The sequence below is a fragment of the Glycine max genome, chromosome 5, assembly GCF_000004515.6.
Source record: "Glycine max cultivar Williams 82 chromosome 5, Glycine_max_v4.0, whole genome shotgun sequence".
NCBI lineage: Eukaryota > Viridiplantae > Streptophyta > Magnoliopsida > Fabales > Fabaceae > Glycine > Glycine max.
This window is the reverse complement of record NC_038241.2, coordinates 11,541,458-11,564,269: the sequence shown is the minus strand read 5'-3', so window position 1 is coordinate 11,564,269 and position 22,812 is coordinate 11,541,458. Positions and strand designations below refer to the sequence as shown.

General features: G+C 36.6%; 3 protein-coding genes across 6 annotated transcripts; 1 reads left to right on the top strand and 2 right to left on the bottom strand.

Annotated features, from left to right (window-relative positions):
• Positions 1-1,057: 1,057 nt before the first annotated feature.
• LOC100815749 (multiple inositol polyphosphate phosphatase 1) lies at positions 1,058-12,886 on the bottom strand. 4 transcript variants are annotated; one of them, XM_041015337.1, is made up of 16 exons: positions 12,453-12,886; positions 12,206-12,293; positions 11,631-11,924; positions 11,161-11,319; positions 5,597-5,737; positions 5,394-5,450; positions 4,926-5,064; positions 4,234-4,338; positions 3,913-4,109; positions 3,744-3,785; positions 3,553-3,636; positions 3,315-3,451; positions 2,821-2,907; positions 2,586-2,737; positions 2,329-2,433; positions 1,058-1,570 (listed from the first exon to the last, which is right to left on the bottom strand). In XM_041015337.1, exons 1-12 carry the CDS (start codon positions 12,560-12,562, stop codon positions 3,446-3,448), a joined length of 1,422 nt encoding a protein of 473 aa, XP_040871271.1. In that variant the 5' UTR covers positions 12,563-12,886; the 3' UTR covers positions 1,058-1,570; positions 2,329-2,433; positions 2,586-2,737; positions 2,821-2,907; positions 3,315-3,445. The 4 variants fall into 4 exon arrangements, with proteins under 4 accessions (XP_040871271.1, XP_014631030.1, XP_006579841.1 ...); XM_014775544.3 differs by having other exon boundaries at positions 3,315-3,636; XM_006579778.4 differs by having other exon boundaries at positions 2,821-3,451.
• Positions 8,980-11,143, bottom strand: LOC106798720 (uncharacterized). The gene is made up of 2 exons (XM_014775545.2): positions 9,628-11,143; positions 8,980-9,370 (listed from the first exon to the last, which is right to left on the bottom strand). The coding sequence occupies exons 1-2, from the start codon at positions 10,037-10,039 to the stop codon at positions 9,333-9,335; spliced, it is 450 nt and encodes a 149-aa protein (XP_014631031.1). The 5' UTR covers positions 10,040-11,143; the 3' UTR covers positions 8,980-9,332.
• Positions 12,887-22,098: 9,212 nt separating the features above from the next.
• LOC102663256 (uncharacterized) lies at positions 22,099-22,524 on the top strand. Its single transcript, XM_006580652.1, has one exon. The coding sequence runs from the start codon at positions 22,099-22,101 to the stop codon at positions 22,522-22,524; it is 426 nt and encodes a 141-aa protein (XP_006580715.1).
• The last annotated feature ends 288 nt before the right edge of the window (positions 22,525-22,812 follow it).

Genomic DNA, 22,812 nt, shown 5'->3' with positions numbered 1-22,812 from the left:
TGAGGCATAAATTTCATGCCCATTTTCTCCTTCTCCCTCCACTCATCTTCTACCTTCAAGCTCTTATTCATGACTTCCTATGATGGTGAACTTGTTCTTGACTCATCTTCTCCTTGAAGTGGCGTCTCCAATCATCTTTTCTCCTCCATTTTGTTGTCATTGATCTTTAAGAAACAAATGACTCCATTGATGAAGATCTAAGGCATACAAGTTCCACATGGAACTACATCAATTATTTTATTATATGTCAAGTCAATAATTGTCATATATTCTCACTCCAAGCAAACAATACATGTGACTAACAATCCACATGAAGACCTCTAGATGTTGGGTCCCCTAATGCAATTGGATTGCCCTCATTTTAGCCATTATATGCAAGCTACTTTTTTTTTTTTAATTCTCCCCATCAATCATTGTAAACTTTCTCTTCTCTTTTTATCTCTTCTTCATTTAATGTACTGGTATAACAAATAGTAGTACTATATATTGCTCAAACACGATTTTGTATACACCCTAAAAATGTTGCAATGTTGCAAATTCCTCTTGCTAATTTTTATTCCCCATTATGAAATTTTATAAACTGATTCAAAATGATTCCTTGACATTTGCATCTGCGCATTTTCCAAGATTGAGCACAACATCAACACTTTAAAATATAGCTTCCATGCAATCACAGCCGTCAATGATGAAGGAATCAAATGCTTGCTGGCCATGTTGAAACATAACACATGAAGGGCTAAAGGACTTATGATGGTTAGTGCCCCTAATTCATTAATGAACTTCAATAGATAGTACTTATGGATAGGTAATGGAAAAAAAATTAACAGAACTTTGGAAAGTAAACCAAGTATTTTGTGGAATAGAAATTGCAATAATTGTGTTAAGAGAATTGTGTTCCACAAATATCTAATAATCAACGGCAAACCACGTAGAGACCAAGGGAAGAAGAGAAACAGAGGCGATGGAGAATTTGAAACTGTAAACCGTCTTAGTTTGGGTTGAACACCCTCATCAAGAAACTCCAAAATCGCTTCGCAAGTTATAAGACATCTCAACATAAAGCAATTCAAGTTTGTATTATAAAACCACATTTAAAGACAGTTTGTAAAGAATAAAAAGAAAGACAAAATTAGTAGATCCCTACTCGGCTATCTATGCCTGCCTTACTATACCCACAGTTTTGTCACTCCGTTATTCCGGCACCATTATCCACATCAACCTCACCCATTACTGTATCTTCTTCCTCCTCACTGTCTTCATCACCACTGACCTTAGCAAGCAATTTATCATCATGTTCACTCACAAATCACAATGCAGTGTCAAACCTCCCAAAATAAGAGTACTATAATTCTACTCTCCCTATATTGACTGACATCAAAAGATAGAGGAACAAAGGCAGATGGGCAATTTTGTACATGGATAGAATATATAGATGATAATCAAAAAACAAATAGAGGAAGTTGACACTCAGTGCTCTAGCTGCCTCCTTAACCACAAGTTTACCCTTGTGTCATTCTATTGCTTTAGTGCAAGAAGCAATGGCATTGTTGATAACCAATATTCCTTGCTCCTGTTCAGACCGTAACAAAATACACAAATTACCTACAAATACCATATATGTTATAGTTGTGATATTATTGAACTTACCAGATGGCTTCCTATAAAACAATAGGAATTAAAATCACTGCAAGGTATCAATACATAAATAGACAAGACATGACTTAAGTACAAATTGCTTATAACAGCAAAACTAATGATGGTTTCTTGAGAAACCACGACTTCTAGATTATTAACATTTGGCATTAGGTTAAAAAAAATTCCTGTATAAAAGATATCTATTCTCATTAGGTAACAGGAGATACCAGACCAAACACAATACACATAATATTCAGTAGCTGCAAGAGATGGTGAGAGGTACGGGGGAAAAATTGGTACAACAGGCAAAAAATTTCAAGTAACTTCTGACACACTCCAAAAAATATGCTTGAAACATACTTCCTTGAGTTTTTATTTTTTACTTAGACAGCCTTTAAAAACCAACAGTGCCAACCCCTACAATAGAGAAATATAATTTAACACTGCATTGATTTTGAAGATAGAGTTATGAGAGAATGTTCGGAGGTGAATCCTAGTAGGCTAAACAATCGCTAACCTAGTTCTACAACTCATGCCACCCAAACATTATCTACAATACAACAGCAGTGGAAAATTCATACATCAAAAAATTATATACATTGAAGCCAAATCCTCAAAAGGCAGAACAAGCACACAATTCAGGTCAAAATCCAATAATTATCATATCAACATTTATGTGAGGATTGCACTAACCTTGTCCAGTGTCTAGGTGGTAAGAACATAAAGTGGGGGAGCAACAAGTTTAATTTTGACAGGGCAGTCATCGTTTCCAGCAGCTTCATCCTTACTCATTGCCTCCTGTATAATCAAAACATTATAAAACCTGAGAACACTTTGGAAGATAAGCTAAAGGCAATAACACCTCATATAACAAATTTAGAAGCTTAAAAGGAAAAGGGCAACTTTCTATACTAAAAAAAAACCAAAGGAGGAACAGGAATAATTAAGACCTTAATGTGAAGAATTTCATCAAATTGAAAACATTTCATTTCATTTCAATATCTGCCCTAATTTTCAAGGGTTGGGGGGTCATTCATCTTCTAATGTTCTTCACAAGAGAATCCTTCACTTTTTCTGATACAGCTGGCACCGCCCTAGTCACCTACGTGCGACAATAAAAAATATATTTAGTCATCAGCAAGACTTGTGAGATGTGGTCAGTTTTACTCTGATGAAAATATTTACCTCTTTCCCACCATGGCCAACTTCCTTAACTTCACGAGTGAGAACTGACATGAAGCCTAGCACTATTTGTAGTTGAGGTCTTAGCCTCTGTAATTGGTAAACCAATCAATGGAGGCATGTAAAAAGTTGATGTTATAGTGTAAAAAGTTGCCACTAATTAAGTTATCAGGTTAAACGTTATCACTCGTGAAACATTGTTGCAAGCGATTCATGCATGACTTATGACTAGGCTTATTTGTCTCATTAAATCTTACCATTTATCGACAGCAGCAACAAGAAACACAAAAACATGAACATTAGCAGAAGTCAGAGGTTAGCTGGTCCATTATCCATTATTCAAAAAGAACAAAAGTGTAGTCCAAGAGAGAGCTAATGAAACTAAGAGTGTGCGTAGTACGGCACATTAAGCTACATTATCTGTGGTATCAGTCGAGTACTGAGAGTAATGCTACTAAGGAAAAAATAAAAAAGACATTTAGAACTAAACTTTCCACCTCCAAATTCTCTTGGTGTTAGAAGCTACAGAGGAGGAGAGCTCAGGCACCAAGCTTGAGAAAACAAAGGCATTCCTGTACTGGCAGCACAATCTAAGTAAAACTGATTCTCTGCTAGAAGGAATAGGCGCTCATGTCTGAAAATTCATTAAGAGGTGGTATCACCAAACTAAAATTCATCTTTAGGATACTTATCACCTTTCCCTAGTGAGGAAAGCCACTTAAATATTTGAAAAACCTTGCTGCCCGAGGGCTCCTGCTCTAGCTTTGCATTACAGACTGTATGGTAGTCATGCTTCTGATGAGGTGCAACTATTTTTTCCTGTGGAGAAAACTCAGAATTAAGAAATAGTAGAATGTAAAACAACATTCTATAATTAATTACACATTGATTATATTGAGCATTATAGTGGGGGATTATACAAGTACCTTGAATACTTCAAATGGACAGAAATCAGAGCCATCACAACCCTGTACACAATGACACAAAAACTGAGTTATTGATGAACAACATCACAATATGATTTTAAACAATAAGAGAAACCCTACACCCCCCTAGATGATACCCATTGGTAAAATTAAGATAACAAAAGCTTACTGGCAATGGAACAGGGTGTTCATTGTGTAACACTTGCACGAAGTGCTTGCTGGTAGATTTGTCTGGAGCAGGACAACTATACAAGACTAACATGTTGTTACCAGCAAAAGGGGCCACAGTGCTACCCCGCCATTTTCTTTTCTGTGGAGGCTTTGGAGGGTGCTGCAAAGGTTGCTCCTTCTGAATTTTTTTTAACTCTGTACATTATCAAAAGAGAACATCAATAAGCAAACTCTCACTACTTGTTAGTAGTAAAAAACAAAACAAAATTAAATGTAATTCTGTGCACATTTATTCAAGCAAAGAGTATAAAAACCTCACCAGATCCTTCAAGAAATAAACCAAGCAGACATGAGAATGGAACTACAGTTTCAGCGTGCGCAAACCGAAGTCTTGCCTTTTCAAAACTGCCAGGAGCATGTCTTTCTACAGAAGCAATCCAGAAAGTGGAAATGGGTCAAAGGATCACATATTCAAGAGACAGACTTCAGAAGGAGACATTGAGTGAGCACATGCGCACACATAAATGTATATATAATCAGCATGGGGATAAGAGGTTGAGCCAAACTACATAACATTTATAAACACAAATTACATAGTGAATGTCCACACAAAGACAAGTGGAAATTAATATGGCCAATTTTCTTATAAAGCAGCAAACATTTTAAAGCTGTTATAGAGTGAGAGACATCTTTTCACTGTACTTACAACTAACAAATAATTAATTCCTTAGCTAAATATGTTCTAATAAATTTCTTGGCTCAAAAGACTGTTTGATCCAACTACTAGAAAACACAGATAAAAATGTTAGTGGTCGCCAGATGATGCTGAATATTAGATAGAGGTTGCCATGTACAGCCCGAGCCTTGGGTATTTGTGGACAAGACCATTTTAATATATGATTTATCTCAAAAGGCTAATCTATACATAAATATTACAAGTTTCATTAACATGATATGGCATGTAAGACAGATGTATATAATACACACTTAAAAAGTGCAAAACTAAACTACCTTCTTCAACCACGATAGCCTGTTCCATGGATTGAACAACATCTTCAAGTAATGGCAGTCCCATTCTATAGTTTAGTGATTTACCATAACCCTTCAGAATAAACATCTCCAGATCATCTGTCCACTCCAGCAATTCAATCTATGCACACAAAATTAGCATCTTAATAAACATGCAGCAAATGTTAGCAATAGCATAATAAAATGCAGCCATAAGCTAACGGATTTGATCACAAGTGGAAAAACAACTACATTTGAATGGAATTTTCAGTTTTATCAGAAGATCAATAACATTTTAGAAACATTGCATCAAAGACTCAAAAAACGTGCCTTTAATATATCATAAGGTCAAATTAAAATAATTTCCTGACATATTTATAATTTTTCTCTATTTAAATATTTACAGACAAGAAAAGGGGAAAATGTTAAGATTAGATCAGAGATTTCATCACATCATGACTACAGAAGTACCTCAGGAGGGCGGAAAAGACTACACGCTTGATTAGTTATATCCAACAAGGATGCTTCCTATCAAAATAACCACAAAATTGGCAATTGAAAAGAAAGAAAAGAAAATTTTCAATCTCAACAACCACAGTTAAATGATTATTTATGAACTCAGAAAAGAAAACGATGAAAACCAAAAGGAGTTGGGAATAAAAAATTGCAATAACCTGTTTACACAAAAACCAGAGAGAAGATGTATCCTGCTTCGTAAAATTCAGCCCATGGCGCCCAATCAATGCAGATGTAATCTCATCCAATATAGGTTCCTTAAGTTTACTAACTGCAGGTTCCTGGCTTTTCCGATGAGCCTGCTCCCAGAACTCAAGAAGTTATAGAACCAAACAAAAAAAGGTACAGAAAGTAAACCACAAACACTACCACTAAGATTGCAAATTGTCCAATTAACCATAAAGTCATGCTCAAATATTTAGCAAAAGGTGATTATGTATGCTGCCTATCAATTACCTCAGATAGAATTAGATAGCCTCTTGAAAACACAAAACAACTTTCATATTCAACCAATGATGGTCTTTACATGAGGCAAATATGGAAATTTCAATTGATTAAAAATATGTTAAGTTCCATCAGAATGACATGGCAAGACAAAGCTGTAAACAAAAATACCTTCCAGCACTAGGGCAACAAATTTATCAATGAAAGGAGACGACACAGAAGCATGATCAATGTCCTCAATAATTACATGGTAAAAAGGGTGACACATTCAGCTTGGGTGATTTTATATAATGCATAACAAGCATATTCAAATAGACATTAAAACATACAAAATTGGCTAACTATAATTTGTATGATTACATGAAATTTTGTAAGGACACATTTGCAAGTGTTGCATTAAAAGTCCTTAGAAATACTTGAAGTTTGAATTTTGTGTGAAATCTCACACACTCATCACACTATGATTGCTTTCTATTAAACATATATATATATAGAGTACAAAAGGAAGGGAGACAGCTGTTTACACTAACACAATACAGCTGTCCCCTCAATAAAGCTGAACTACAACAGCTACAATACACAAAACTACACAAACTTTTAACACTCCCCCTAAAGCTGGAGCATACAAATCATATGCGCCAAGCTTGGACATATAGACTGAATCCTAGTTCCTCTTAAGGACTTAGTTAAAATATTTGTTGGCTGATCATTAGAATTGATGAACTCAGTGATAATCTCCTTGGACAATAGTTTCTCTCGAATGAAATGACAATCAATCTCTATGTGCTTAGCCCTCTCATGAAAGACTGGATTTGAGGCAATGTGAAGAGCTGCCTGATTATCACAGTATAACTTCATTTGCACCACTTCACAAAATCTCAACTCTTGGAGAAATTGTTTAATCCACATAAGTTCGCATGTAACCATAGTCATAGATCAATATTCAACCTCTGCACTAGATCAAGCAACAACAGTTTGTTTCTTGCTTTTCCAAGAGATAATATTTCCCCCAACAAAAACACAATATCCTGAGGTAGATCTCCTATCCATGGGACAACCAGCCCAATCCGCATCACAATATCCAGAGACATGAGTGTTACCCTTGTCTTCATACAACAATTCTTGTCCTGGAGCTTTCTTTACATATCTGAGAATACGCATAACGGCATTCCAATGATCAACATGAGGATTTTGCATAAATTGGCTAACCACCCCAACAGCAAAGGAAATATCAGGTCTTGTAATGGTGAGATAAATGAGTTTTCCCACAAGTCTCCTATATCTCTCGGGATCAGGGTAAACTTCACTTTGATATGCCATGAGCTTTAGATTTGGGTCCATAGGACTATCAACAAGTCTACAATTTTGCATGCCTGTTTCCTCTAGTATATCAAGAGCATACTTCCTCTGTGAGATCACAACACCATCTCCTGATTGAGCCACCTCAATACCAAGGAAGTACTTCAAATATCTCAGGTCTTTGGTCTGAAAATGGTTGAATAAGTGCTCTTTTAACTGAACGATCTTAGTAGCATCCTTTTTTGTAATCATTATATCATCAACATAGACCATTAGATAAACACACTTTCCAGGGGATGTATGACAATAAAAAACAGAATGATCTGCTTCACTTCATTTCAGCCCAAAAAGTTGTACAATGTGACTAAATTTACCAAACCAAGCTTGATGAGATTGCTTCAACCCATAGAAAGATCGATGTAGCTTGCACACAAGGCCATACTCCCCTTGAGCAACAAATCCAGGGGGTTGCTCCATATGAATTTCCTCCTCAAGATCACCATGAAGGAAGGCATTTTTAATGTCAAGCTGATTGATGGGCCAATGACGCATGGCAGTCATAGCAAGAAACAGTCAAACAGTGGTGATTTTAGCTACAGGAGAAAAAGTATCACAATAATCAAGGCCATAGATCTGAGTGTATCCTTTAACTACTAACTGAGCCTTAAGCCGATCAACCTCACTATTGGGCCCAACCTTAATAGTATAGACCCATCTACAGCCAATAGTTTTCTTTCCAAGAAGAAGAGGAACAAGTTCCCAAGTACCATTATTTTCAAGAGCCTGCATTTCATCAATCATGGTCTGTCGTCATCCAGGATGATCAAGTGCCTTATGAATATTGGTAGGAATAGTAAGAGAAGACAATGAGAAAACAAAGGAAAAATATGAAGGAGACAAACGATGATAACTCAAGAAATTATAAATAGGATGAGGATTACGAGTAGATCGAGTACCTTTCCTGATGGCAATAGGCCAATCTGAATCAGAGTGATGAGAAGAAGTGGAAGAGGAAGGATCCATGGTTTGAGGATCTGTTGGAGGAGGATGAGAATCAACTTTAATCAACTTGTTGTGTCCTGCGTTGATATGTAATAAGAGGTGGAGGAACAACTTCAGTTGAACTTGGTCGAGGAGATGGGATTCCACTAACATTTTGGTTGGAATTACCTAGTGGACAAGGAGATGGAACTGAAAGGACTTGCTGGAGGGAAGAAGGATAGTCCATGGAGGGCAAGAAGAAATGTGTGTTCTCAAAAAAAGTTACATCAGCAGACATATAGTATCGTCTTATAATTGGAGAGTAACACTTGTAACCCTTTTGAAGACGAGAATAACCAAAAAGACACATTTAATGGCCTTAGCAGAGAGTTTATCTAAATCAGGAAAGAGATTATGGACAAAACAAGTACAACCAAACACTCTAGGAGAAACATGAAATAATGGATCATGAGAAAAAATAATTGAGTGAGGGATTTGGTTTTCAAGAGAAGAAGAAGGCATCTTGTTTATTAAGAAACAAGCAATAAGAACTACATCTCCTCAATGGTGTGTAGGAACATTGGAGTTTAACATTAGGGAACGTACAGTTTCAAGGAGATGACGATTCTTCCTCTCTACTATGTCATTTTGTTGTGGTGTATGAGGACATGTGGACTAATGTAAAATACCTTTTGAGGATGAAAAGGATGATAGATCATGAGAGAAATACTCTTTAGCATTATCACTTCTGAAAATCTTAATAGTTTTTCCAAATTGGTTCTCAATCTCATTAAAGAAAGACATAAATATAGGCAAAAGTTCAGATTTGTCTTTCATTAAATAAACCGAAGTACATCTAGAGAATGCATCAATAAAGGTTACAAAATATCTAAAACCAAAAGATGTGACACGACTTGGTTCCCAAATATCAGAATGAATGATAGAGAAAGCCGACTTACATCTTTGTGCAGTTTGAGGAAATGATGACCTAACATGTTTTCCTAGCTGACAAGACTCACATTCTAAGACTTGAAGATTCTTAAGACTAGGAACCATCATTTTCAATTTTGGTAGACTTGGGTGACCCAGACGATCATGCAAAAGCTTGGGTTTTGAAGTTGCAAACAGCACACAGGAAAGTTGGATTCTAAGTAATAAAGTCCTCGTGATTCACGTCCTTCTCCAATCAGACGACCCGTACCATGTTCCTGAATAACAAAAGAATTAGCATTAAAGGTTACTGAGCAATTTAACGAATGAGTCAGCTGACTTAATGAGATTTGGTTGTAGGGACAATGAGAAATAAATAATACAGAGTTCAACTTTAATAAAGGAGTCAAAGAAACTTGACCAATTCCTTGAGATGCAACTTTGGAACCATTAGCTATAGTAACAAAGTGAGGAATTTTTGAAAAAGAGATGGATGAAAAAGATAATTTGTTACCAGAGATATGATTAGAAGCACCTGAATCAAGTATCCAAGGACTAGGACCTTCCATAAATTGAGAGATACATGTTGTTGAAACACATGGTACGGAGGAGGATTGTGTTTGGTTGCTGGATTTTTCAGATTTGAGCTTCAAATATTCTTGGTACTCCTCATCAGAGAACTTAGACTCTGATTTTTCTGATTTAGATACATGTGCTACTTTGTCAGGAAAGGCATGTAAGGAGTAACAATTTTCTTGAGTGTGACCCATCCTCTTACAATAGGTGCATTGAGGACGTCCACTCCTTCCACTGCGGCCTCCTCTATTGTTACGACCTCCTCCTCTTCCACGAGGTGCAACAATGGCTGACGTTTCCACGACTTCAACTAAGTTTTCATCTTTCAACACATGGGGCACACGAAGAAGTCTAGTAATGAAAGAGTCCATTGATGGAATTTAGTCACCAGCAAGAACTTGATCACGCACATGATCAAAATCTAAATGTAGGCTTCTCAAAATAAGAACCATGTAAAACTTGTCTAGCTTCCTATTTACTTCCTCCAACGAATCAGCCACAAGAAACCTTTTCAGCTCTTCCAGTGCCGCTCAAGCTTTACCTATATGTGCAATCATATCATGGCTGGTTTGTTTGAGAGCAGCAACTTTCTGGTTTGCATCAAACAGACTTTGAATATCATTGGCAAATATCTCTTGGGCCTTCTTCCAAAAAGAGCAACATGTTTTGAATGATCTAAGGATTTCCAAAACATTCGGCTCAACAGATTGTCATAGCACAACACACAATTGAAAATCAAGTTTTTCCCACTCAGATTTCTTGTCGTTTGGGACAGCACCAACTCCCTTTTCCAAGTGGTCATGATATCCTTGGCCAAGAAACCACAACTCCACTGAAGCAGACCAAGGCAGGTAGTTCTTCCAGTTAAGTTTTTGCAGTACTGATGGTGGGGGTTCCAGAGAAGGAAAACACAGGGCTGGAAGAAGCCATTTTTTACCAAAAGAAAAAGAAACCCTAACGAAGTAGAAGAAGAGGATGCACGGGTTGGAGAGCAGGGGTTGAAACAAGGTCTGAAACGTGCCCTGAAGAACACGGCGAGGCGTTTGAAACTGGTCCGGCAAGCTTCCGGTGGTCGGAGGGCGGCGCGTGGACTTCATGCGTCGGAACTGGCGCAAACTGGTGGTGGCACGTGGCTGGAATTCTGGCCACGCGACTTGCAAGGGTGAGTCGCGCTCCTCAAGGCGCACCCAACCCTAGATTCTCCGGAGGAAATGGTGGCCGGAGACGGCGGACGACAGCGGACGGTGATCAGAATGGTTACCCGCTCTGATACCAACTTGAAGTTTGAATTTTGTGTGAAATCTCACACACTCACCACACTATGATTGCTTTCTATTAAACATATATATATATAGTACAAAAAGAAGGGAGACAGCTGTTTACACTGACACAATACAACATTCCCCTCAATAAAGCTGAACTACAACAGCTACAATACACAAAACTACACAAACTTTTAACAGAAATCAATGATGACTACAAGTTTACATACCTTGTAATTATGACAACAATCATGAAATCTCAGCACAATGTCGCTAGCACGACTTTCACTAGTAACAGCAAAGGCTCGGTGATGCCCAAGTCCAAGACTTCCATTGCCACTGAAAAGCCCCATTCCAAATGCAACAGCACTAGCAGATGCCCGGGGAACCTATTTTCCACACAAGAGAGATGTGAGGTTAAATATATATTAGTAGCTTCTAAACGTAAGAAAGTATGTTCATATCTCATATTGCAGTTAATAATGCAGTGGCACTGCAAGTCTGCAACTAATCAGAAGCGCATCTTAGCATTCACTCATCGACTCAAAAAAATAAACATTTCTTTTGCTTTGGGTCAACCACTATTTCCCTACTAACCCCAACATTATTACTGATGTAATTTGAGGTGACGAAAAATAAATTAAAACATCAAAATCTACTTAGGCATTAGGCAAAGAAAAAAAATAAAAAATAAACTCACCTGAGTTGCCTTAATAGGATATATGTCTGGATGGTATTCCTCATCAAACAAATTTGGAAACCTTTCCCTAATCCTGATTCCAATATCATATAACTCTTCCTCTCCTTTGATAACTAATTCGCCGCCCTTACGCCTTCCCTGCCAGGGAGATTTCCATTCATTTAGCCAAGAAGGAACTCTCTCCAAAGGCAAATTTCTCTCTTTTGCATCCCTTACAAGAACTTCCAGACGCTCTGACAAATTATCTAACTCCTTTATCCTTTTCTTTGTAGGAGATCGAGTTCCATGCCTCGCCTGCATAAGTAAAGTACTATTATCATCCTCCTCCATTAGGTTCAGTGTTACCAGCCTACCAGACAGTTCAAAACTATCAAATCTCAATCATAACAACCAACACATTCTAACCCTTCATTCAACACCGTTCTACATTTCTCGTGCAAACAAACAGCATTGAGACATAAAAATAGAATATAACAATAGGTGTGACACTTGTGAAAGTTACAACAATTGAAATGTGCTGTAAAACATTCTTCACAGTCAATGAGTACTCATACTCAAATTGTGGAGACAATTACCACGAGATTCAAATGGATCGGAACACATCCCTTGGGGATTTTGGAAGGTACGAAGTTATTGTCAGCAATGTCTTTCGCAGCACCATATCTGCAAAGAAGATTAAGACAGACAATTCAATTCATCTCAACAGACATGCAAAAAAAAAAAAAAAAAACATGGTAGAATGTTTCAGAACATGAAAAGTAAAATGTGGCAAAGGAACATTTAATTTGTTGAATCAAACGATTAAACAAAAAGAATAGAGACCTAGAGACAGTGGAGAGATGTTTGCGAACATGGAAAGCTTCTTCGGCGCTTGAGTAACGTAAAACCGAAAGTAATAATATTAGCAGAACAAAAGGCATGGAGTTGCTCATTCTTCTTTCTGCGGTTGCACTTCCGAATTGGAATCACCACCAAAATCAATTATACACGGTGTTTAAAACTCATGAAGTCTGAACCCTAGTACTTAATCGTAGAACCACCATCCGTCCAGCGAATAGAAGCTGCTCGCACAAGAGCGTCGTGGTACTTAGCTGCTTGCACAACGAGCGTCGTCGGTGAAAAGTCGCACCACTGCAGGCCAGCGTCGCCGCACTCACCAGTCACCAGAGAAGAACGAAACACGAGGTTGCGTTAAGCAGTCTCATCTGGTACCCTAGATCCAATGGCTTACAATGCATCATCAGCCATCAAGTCGATCTACCGCTGCATAAATTATTTATTTATGCAAATTTATTATCTATTATATTTACATACAACAAAATATATTTATAAATTATTTATTTAAATATATTTATATATTACAATATTTTATAATAGGTTCGAGATTGCTGGTTCAATTAGTAAATTATTAATTAGTTAACTCCTTTTATCTTTTTTTTATTTTTAAGAATGGATTTCTTGAATTATATTCATTTGTGATGTGATTTTTCCTTTTTTTCTTAGGGTATGAAATTTTTAATGTTTATAATAAAGATGAAGTCATGTTAATCAATTAGTGACTCATTGTTTTGATCATTGATTTAGTGTTTTGACCAAGGAAATTATCGGTTCTATTTTTAAAACTATGATCCTTACCCGTAATTTGTAACCCTTCATTGTTTTTAGTATAAGGTGATACCAGAAGCAGAAAGTAGTGTTTATTAATTTCATTTTAAACTCATGTTCCATCCAAAATGGAAGAGACATGGGGATTGAATTAATAGAGTTAACTAAGCTTTTAGTCTTTAAAATTTTTTAAAATTCAATTTTTAGTCCTTCAACAAAAGTTTAACTGATCAAAATCCCTTAACTCTTTTCATTAAGTTTTTAGTCCCTAAACTTTTGAAATTTTTGGTTTTTAGTCCATGAAATCTCATTAAATAAATAAAAATAATGGGTTAAAACTTTTGTTTAGGAACTTAAAATTGAAATTTCTAAAATTTTAAGGATCTTTACCAATTAAACAAAAGTTTAAGAACTAAAAATCTTAATGAAAAAAGTTGAGAAACCTTCACCCGTCAAACTTTTATTTAAGGAGTAAAAATCGAATTTTGAAAAAGTTTAGGAACTAAAATCTTAATTAATCCTTAATTATATTTATGCATAAGACATTTTTTGTATACAATAATGATAATGAAGATCAACTTAACACCTCTTACATTTGTCCTAACCCCAACAACTAAGTTGGATATGTATCTTTATTTTGGCTAGTCTTATTCTTAATTTAAGAACTGTATGTCTAAAATATATCTTAAAATAAAAATATATATATATCTTTCTTTTCTTTTTATTATCTTTCTCCTACCATACCATCTAAAAAACTATTTCATTATTTTTCTCATTTTGTTCATTTCCTTTCCTTTCTTTTTCTTTCACAAATCAATTGTTACTTTAAAGAAATGTCTAAAAGAGGTTTGTCTAAAAAATACTATGAGAATTTAAAAAAGAAAGAAAGAAAGGAAAATTAATAACTAATGTTTTGTAAATAACACTTGCTTGCTTAAAAGTTATTGTTCACTTTTAAAATCATTTCATACATGAAATTGAAATTCCTTTCAAACTATAATTTTGATGTTTAAGTTGTGCAAATAATTAAGGAATAAAACTATAATTGTCATTTGAGTTTGAGTTTCATATTTCTCCAACAATATTCTAACAAAAAAATTACTCCAACAACACGTCAATTCCATAGTACTCCGAGTCTCCAATTTGTCAATCCATATTGTTCCAATATTTGTCACTAGCACGTTTATGGGTAAAATAAAGTTGTACAAGGAACAATGTATCCTAGGTAGTAGTAGTAGTATGTGGACTTTAAGAGTTTGGATATCGTACCATATGTTGGATCAAAGAGTTTAAAGACTTGAAGATCAGTTTTATGATCTTTTAGTTTTAGGATTTTTTGTTTTTGATAATTTTACAATGCCAAATAAATTTCTAAAGACGTGGCATTTGTATTGGATGTTTTTAAACTAGGCACAATAAGTGTTTTCAACTTACTTCTCTTTATCCATGCTTAATGGTTACCAAACACATGGATTGATCTCAAAGTTTCTAAGAAATAATAAATTCAACAATGTGTAATAGATTACCAAGTTTAAGTAATCAATTACAAAGTGCTAGAACATGCAACAGAACTTACTTCTCAAATACTGGCAAGTTTTATCGAATTAATCAATTACCAAGTTTAAGTATTCAATTCTATTTCGATTTCTATCTAGTTTTTTTTTACCTTGATTAGGGTTATCAAGTGTTTATGTGAGTTGATATGGTTTCAACTCTTGATCTTTCTCGTATAGGGTTCAAGAGAATAGTAGAATTTCAGGGAATTGTTTGTCCATAGTATTTGTACTTGATTTTCTATTAGTGGTGTAATGACCCGCCTCGTCGCTACGATATCACTATTCTAAACCGCATAAATTTCAATTTTTTTAAAATGAAAACCCCGTTCATTTGCTTATGAAAAATGAGAGTGAATTTTTTGTGATATACGTTCACCAAACAATGCACAAATACTTAAATGAATATATATAGATATATTAACTTAGTACATATCATTCACATGACGGAAAGTAAATTAGTTCATACATATAATTAAATATGTAATTTACATCATCAATTCAAAAAGAATTATAGAACCAACTACGGAGGAGTTGATTAACAAAATACAACTCTCTTCCAAAATAATTCCAACGTCATCACGTCGACTTGGTGGCTCCAACAAAAGAATCTCACTCCACATAATCTACTGTTGTCCATCTGCTCCCATGAACAAAGATTCATAATCATCACAGGTAACAACCAACGATATAAAAATTGCAAGGATGAGTTTATTACAAAAGAAATCAGCAATTATCAAATAACCATAATTAGCAAGACAAACAATAACAAGTATCATGCTCATACACAATTATCAGTCAATACAACATACACTTGATAACTATTCATCAACTTTTTAAAAATTTCAATCAATCATGCTCAGTATGATGCTTGCACCTGACATCAACTCTTAAATGCAATATGGTACCATTCATCAGGAAATAGCTTAAGTGTGTTCACGCGACACTCTCACTTAGGAAAACTAGGCAGCAAGTGTCGAGGTCACCATGTCATGCACAGGCAACTCCCCTTCCCCCTTCCGATGGTGATCAGACTGAGTCTCAAATGAGTTCCAAACCAAGTGGCATGCACCTAAGTACAAGTATTTCCCCTCATGAGAAACTACAAGTACTTACTGACAAAGTTTATACTATTTCCATGCAATATGAAGTATGAAATACGGGCACCATCAACGCACTAACCGTGGATAATTAAAGATTCCCAGCCATCCCCACTAGAGATGCCTAAAACTCTTTAACCACTCTATTTCTCCCACCAGGGATATCCATCATGGCCACTACACCCTCCATGTATATACACAACATACATCATGATGCAATCCTACCTTGCAAGGGCATTTGATAGAAGACTCCAAGTAGATTGGGCCAGAGATGCAAGAGAAGGCCCTAGGGTTCTCATGAGCCTTAGGGTAGATTTCGGGCCCATGGGCTAAGTATGAGCCCACTTATCTTTGTACATATTAGATTAAGGTTTCATTATTTTTGGGCCTTATATCTAGGGCTCCATAATGTAGGTAGGGTACCCTAGAAATGTAGGATTTTCCAGCCCTTGTATTTTAGGGCACCTAGACTAGTTTTTTGTATTAGGGGTAGTTTTGTAATTTCACATGCATTAAGTGAATATTTGATGTGTGTGTTGGAAAATAAATTTAATTGAATTGGGAGAAGCCCAATCCAATTAAATTTTAGAGCGAGGAGGGGGTGAGCATTTGCTTGCTACACCCCATTGCCACATCATATAGTCATACTTTGTGCATGTCCTTCATGTTTTGCATGCCTCATGACACCTAAGCACACTTAGTGGAGAATCTTGGACTTGATCTTTGATTAGTGGGCTGAACCATAACTAAATTTAACTAATCATAATTAGTGAAATTTTGGCTCCAAAATTTGGCTCCACAAATTCAATTTGAAATCCAAGTGTAATTTGAATAGAAATTCAAATTTCCCTCCAATTTTGTGCGTCACTTAGGCTATAAATAGAGGTCATGTGTATGCATTTTTTTCAACTTTGATCATTTGAAAATTAAACTTCAGATTTCAGAGCTCTTTTAGAGCACAAAATTTCGTGCTCTTCTCTTCCTTTCCCTTCATTCATCTCCTTCTTCCTCCAAGCTCTTATCCATGGCCTCCTATGGTGGTGAGCTTCTTCTAGACTCATCTTCTCCTTGAAGTGGCGTCTCCTCTCTCTCTTCCTTCTCCATTCCACTGCCATTCATCTTCCAAGAAGCAAAGGAATCCATTGATGAAGAAGATCATAGGCCTACAAGCTCCAATGGAGCTTACATCACATCATCACAATGATATTTTCAACATCAACAACATCTCATTTCAATGTCATTATCAACATCAACATCATTTCATCTCAATGACATTATCATCATCAACGTCATCTCATCTCAATCACAATGATATTTTCATCATCAACAACATCTAATTAGTACTTCCATTTTGTGTGTTTAATAATCATTTTATCTCAATTTTAGGTTAATTAGGCAAGCTTCAAAAAGTGTTGTTTTTTACCTTCTCGCTAGGCCAATCCGCTGGGTTAGCGAGCGTCCGCTAAGCGCAACACCCATTGGCTAAGCGCAAGGAAGAATCTGGGAGAAGATGAGCTGTGCAGGTTCACTAAGCGCACCGCTTCAGTCCATCTGCTAAGAAAGAAAGGCACGCGCTAAGCCGAAATTCACTAATGTGCGCTAAGCGGTCCAGAATTACGCTAAGCGCACGAGCACGAACAAGGCCACCTATTTAAGCCTGAAATCAGATGTTGTGAGGAGAGTTTGGGCTGAGAGATGAAGCTTTGCATGTCTAGTGATTCTAGAGAGAGAAAGGTCCAAGTTCCAAAGAGTTTTGAGAGATTTTGCTATGTGAAGATCTACAGAGACTAGAGCTTGAAGCGGAAGCCGTTCTGAGAGCTTGAGATGAGTTTGTGAGTGGTTGTGAGATCCTAGAGGTGAAGGAGACATCCTCACCACTTGTATTTTTTCAATCTTTCATCTTGTTCTTCTCTTTTTTGTAAAGGAGGCTTCTTGGTTATGGAAAGCTAAAATCCTCTGTTGGATCTTCCCCATAGGTACTTGATGTAAATATCTTTTTATCTATTTAATAATGTTTTGTGTGTTCTCTATGCTATCAGCTTTTCATTCTAGTATGCCTTTACCTTGATCACGTAGATGCATGCTTTGTTAGGGTCATTCAATAGTGGAAACTGGTCTGATTCTGATGACCTTGATAGGACAGTGCTAAGTTGTTGTACTATCACGAGGAATCGGGGTGCGATAATTTAGTTGTAGTATGTTTGTCTTAATGCGGTCCTGGTTGAGTTTAGTCCAACAAGAGGAATCTGAGGACAATGCTTGATCAGGATTAGGCTAAACTATCATGAGGAATCGGGGTTTAGCATCTCAGAAGACACCATAGGAACACATGAGCATTGTTAGATAGAAAATATCCTTTTAGCATCAGACACCTATTAGAAAGACCAACACATTTTCTACTTGTTTTTACACATCTTTTCTCTCGTGTGATTTTCCTTTTTGCATAGATATTTTACATATCTGTTCATATTCACACTTAGATTTTCACACCAGACACCTATTCACTGAAATAGCTTACCAAGTAACACAAGTTCCCCGAGAGTTCGATACTCGGTTCTTACCGTTTTATACTACTTGTGCGATCCGATGCACTTGCCGGAAGCGAACAAGTTTTTGGCGCCGTTGCCGGGGAACTTCTTTTTATTTGGAAAGTTAGATCGTTTTTAGGTGTCTATTCTTTATTAGTTATTCTTTGATTTTGTTAATAGTTGTTCTTAATTCATATTTTTTTTCTTTTCTTATTGGATTGGATAACCGTTGTTCTGTTAGTATTCTGCATATATAGGCTCTTCTACAGGTGATCTGGTATTTCTTCAGAAAGACAACCCTTTCACTATTATATCATGAAGATTATTATCTCTATTCCACTATTGAATTGTGATTTAGCTGGAGGAGAGCATCACCAGGACAGTTGTTATTTTTACTCTATAAATAACTTTGACCGGAGACAGGAACTGGCCATGTACGACTACCACGAGAAAGAAAGAACCCCTGATCTCGAAAGTATATTGGCAGACTTCATGACATACCAAGCTAGCTCTAAGGGTTACTATTATTCTATGCAACAACAGGGAACTCAATTTGAAAGGGACTATTCTTCTGTAGATTATCAAAGGGAGTCATAATGGCAACCTGATTATCACAATTAAGCAGAAGGAGTTCTTAATCTGTATGATCTGTTAATGCAATTCAGGGATACGGTGGAGTCAATGCAACAAGCCTTTAGAAGGACTGAAACTCAAATTAGTAAGTTGGTAGATTACATGACTAACGCGATGGACAAGAAAGAGGAAGAGCATGCAAAGATTGAAATACATCAAGAAAGAATTCTTCAAGTTACCTCAATCCATCATCAATTGACCAATGAAGAAGAAAAGCATGAAGTCTCCAACACCCCAGAATATCCCTACTTGGCCACTGTTGGCTATGTTGGAGGGAAAGATAAAGGTAGATTGGAACTCAGTGTGGAGAATAAAAAAATCTCTTTTGACCTCTTTGAAGCCATGAAACACTCAGATGTAGGTGATGCCTGTTTCGAGGAAGAAGAGGTGGAGCAGGAAATAACATTATCAGCTTCAACCATGGTACTACAGTCTCGTTCGGAAAGAGAACCTGATTGTGGGATAGATTGCTCGGTTTGTGATGAAGAGCTTGATGATCCAAAAGACAGTTGTGTTGATCATGTGGTTTTTGAAGAATTGAAAAAAATGAGACCAACAGTAAAGCCCAAAGCAGAATTAAAGACCCTCTCGACACATTTAAAGTATGTATTCTTAGAAGGTGATGAGACTAAACCTGTTATAATTAGCAGCGCTTTGAAGAAAGAAGAAGAGGATCAATTGGTGCAAATTTTAAAACATCGTAAAGCGGCTATTGGTTGGCACATTTTTTATCTAAAAGGGATCAGTCCATCATATTGTATGCACAAAATCAATTTGGAAGCCAATTATAAGCCAGTGCGACAACCTCAGAGAAGGTTGAATCTTATAATGAAGGAAGAAGTAAGAAAAGAAGTGCTCAAGTTATTAGAGGCGGGCCTCATTTATCCAATTTCAGACAGCTCATGGGTTAGTCCTGTTCAAGTCGTTCCAAAGAAAGGAGGGATGACAATGGTAAAAAATGATCGAAATGAACTAATTCCTACTAGAACAGTCACAGGATGGAGAATGTGTATTGATTATAGGAAGCTTAATGAAGCCATGAGAAAAGACCACTACCTGCTTCCCTTCATGGATCAAATGCTTGAGAGACTTGCAGGGCAATCTTTCTACTATTTTTTGGATGGATACTCGGGTTACAACCAGATTGCAGTAGATCCCCAAGACCAAGAAAAGATAGCATTCACATGTCCCTTCGGTGTTTTTGTTTATCGACACATGTCATTTGGTTTATGTAATGCCCCCGCTACTTTCCAGAGATGTATGATGACTATTTTTGCTGACATGGTAGAAAAATGTATTGAAGTCTTTATGGATGACTTTTCAGTCTTTGGTGCATCTTTTGGAAATTGCTTAGCAAATTTAGAGAAAGTGTTACAGCGCTTTGAAGAATCCAATCTGGTGCTTAACTGGGAAAAATGTCACTTTATGGTTCAAGAAGGCATTATGCTGGGACACAAGATCTCAAAAAAAGGAATTGAGGTGGATAAAGCTAAATTAGATGTTATTGATAAACTTTCACCTCCAGTTAATGTGAAAGGCATACACAGTTTTTTGGGTCATGCAGGATTTTATCAGCAATTCATTAAAAACTTCTCAAAAATTGCTAAACCCCTAAGTAATTTGTTGAGCAAGGAGGCTGTGTTTGTATTTAATGAAGAATGTCTAGAAGCCTTTAACACTCTCAAAGCTAAATTGGTTTCTGCTCCTGTGATTACATCACCAGACTGGGGACAAGAGTTTGAATTAATGTGTGATGCAAGTGATTATGCAGTAGGTGTTGTGCTGGGGCATCGGAAAGGCAAAATGTTCCACACCATCTATTATGCTAGCAAAGTTTTGAATGATGCTCAAATTAACTATGCCATGACTGAAAAAGAATTGTTGGCAATTGTGTTTGCACTTAAGAAATTTCGGTCTTATCTGGTAGGATCAAAGATAGTGATTCACACTGATCACACGACAATTAAATATTTGTTACGAAAAAGTTGATTCCAAGCCACGATTTATCAGATGGATACTGCTGCTTCAAGAATTGATGTAGTCATTAAGGACAAGAAAGGTTCTGAAAATGTAGTAGTAGATCACCTATCCAAATTGGTGAATGATGATGTCACTTCAAAGGAGGCTGAAATAAGAGATAAATTTCCTAATGAATCTTTGTTTCTAATTTTAGGGAGACCCTAGTTTGCTGACATGACTAATTTTAAGACAGCAGGTGTCATACCTAAAGATCTCAATTGGCAACAGAAAAAGAGATTCTTCTATGATGCTCGACATTATATTTGGGATGATCCACACTTGTTCAAAGTAGGTGCAGATAATCTCCTTCGGAGATGTGTAACAAGTGAGGAGGCCAAGGGCATATTGTGGCATTGTCACAACTCACCATGTGGCGGGCATTATGGCGGAGACAAAACAACAACCAAGGTCTTACAGTCAGGATTTTTTTGGCCAACACTCTTTAAAGACGACCATCATCATGTCTTAAAGTGTGACCAATGTCAGAGAATGGGGGGAATTTCACGAAGAAATGAGATGCCTTTGCAAAACATTTTGGAAGTAGAAGTTTTCGATCGTTGGGGTATTGATTTCATGGGTCCATTTCCTTCATTCGCAGGGAATGAATATATTCTGATAGCTGTTGATTACATGTCTAAATGGGTGGAAGCTATGGCCACTGCAAGGAATGATGCTAAGACTGTGGTGAAATTTATTAAGAAGAACATTTTTTTCTCGATTTGGGGCACCTCGAATCTCGATCAGTGATGGTGGTTCACACTTTTGTAATACTCAGCTTCAAAAGGTATTAGGTCAATATCATGTGAATCATAGAGTGGCGTCCCCCTACCATCCGCAAACTAATGGGCAAGTTGAAGTATCCAACAGAGAATTAAAGAAAATACTAGAATAAACAGTGGCATCAACCAAAAAAGATTGGTCAGCCAAATTGGAAGATGCATTGTGGGCTTATAGAACTGCATATAAAACTCTAATTGGTTTGTCTCCTTTTCAACTGGTGTATGGAAAATCATGTCATTTACTAGTTGAGATGGAACACAAGGCATATTGGGCTTTGAAATTTCTAAACATTGATGAGAAGGCATCCATGGAGCACAGAAAGATCCAATTGTTGGAGCTAGAAGAAATGCGATTAACAGCTTACGAATACTCACGACTTTGCAAAGAGAAAGTCAAGACATATCATGATAAGAAATTGTTGAAGAGAGAATTCAAACTGGGACAAGAGGTACTACTTTTTAATTCAAGATTGAAATTATTTCCTGGTAAGCTGAAGTCCAAATGGTCTGGACCCTTCATGATCAAGAAAGTTCGATCTTATGGTGCAATAGAGTTATATGATCCACAATCTCAAACTCCTGACAGAACATGGGTTATAAATGGTCAGAGGTTAAAATTGTACCATGGTGAAGAATTTACAAGGACACATAGCACTGTTCATTTGATTGCCCATTGAGGTAAAAGCGTCAAGCTAATGACGTTAAAGAAGCGCTTCCTTGGAGGCAACCTAGTTTTAATTTCTGTTATCTTTGTTTTTGCATGCATTTGATCATTTGGAACTTGCAATATAATCTGTACTTTGGAGTTTATCAACCTATCTTTGAATGTAGATATAAAGGTTTCAATTTCTTGGAAAAGGACTAAAAAACAACTAAGAAAACATTTTTTGAAAAGCAGCCATTTCGCTAAGCGCAAGCCTCGCGCTAAGCGTGTCTTTGGTCATGCGCTAAGCCGAGAGTCTAAA

Coding starts and splice junctions, on each gene's coding strand:
- LOC106798720 (XM_014775545.2), bottom strand. CDS start 10,039: ATGGACTCTTTCATTACTAGACTTCTTCGTGTGCCCCATGTGTTGAAA. Junction 9,371..9,627: donor TCCTTGGATACTTGATTCAG/GTGCTTCTAATC, acceptor TTTGTTATTCAG/GAACATGGTACGGGTCGTCT.
- LOC100815749 (XM_006579777.4), bottom strand. CDS start 12,562: ATGAGCAACTCCATGCCTTTTGTTCTGCTAATATTATTACTTTCGGTT. Junction 5,451..5,596: donor TCTGGTTTTTGTGTAAACAG/GTTATTGCAATT, acceptor TTATTTTGATAG/GAAGCATCCTTGTTGGATAT. Junction 3,786..3,912: donor AACACCCTGTTCCATTGCCA/GTAAGCTTTTGT, acceptor CATTGTGTACAG/GGTTGTGATGGCTCTGATTT.
- LOC102663256 (XM_006580652.1), top strand. CDS start 22,099: ATGGAACACAAGGCATATTGGGCTTTGAAATTTCTAAACATTGATGAG.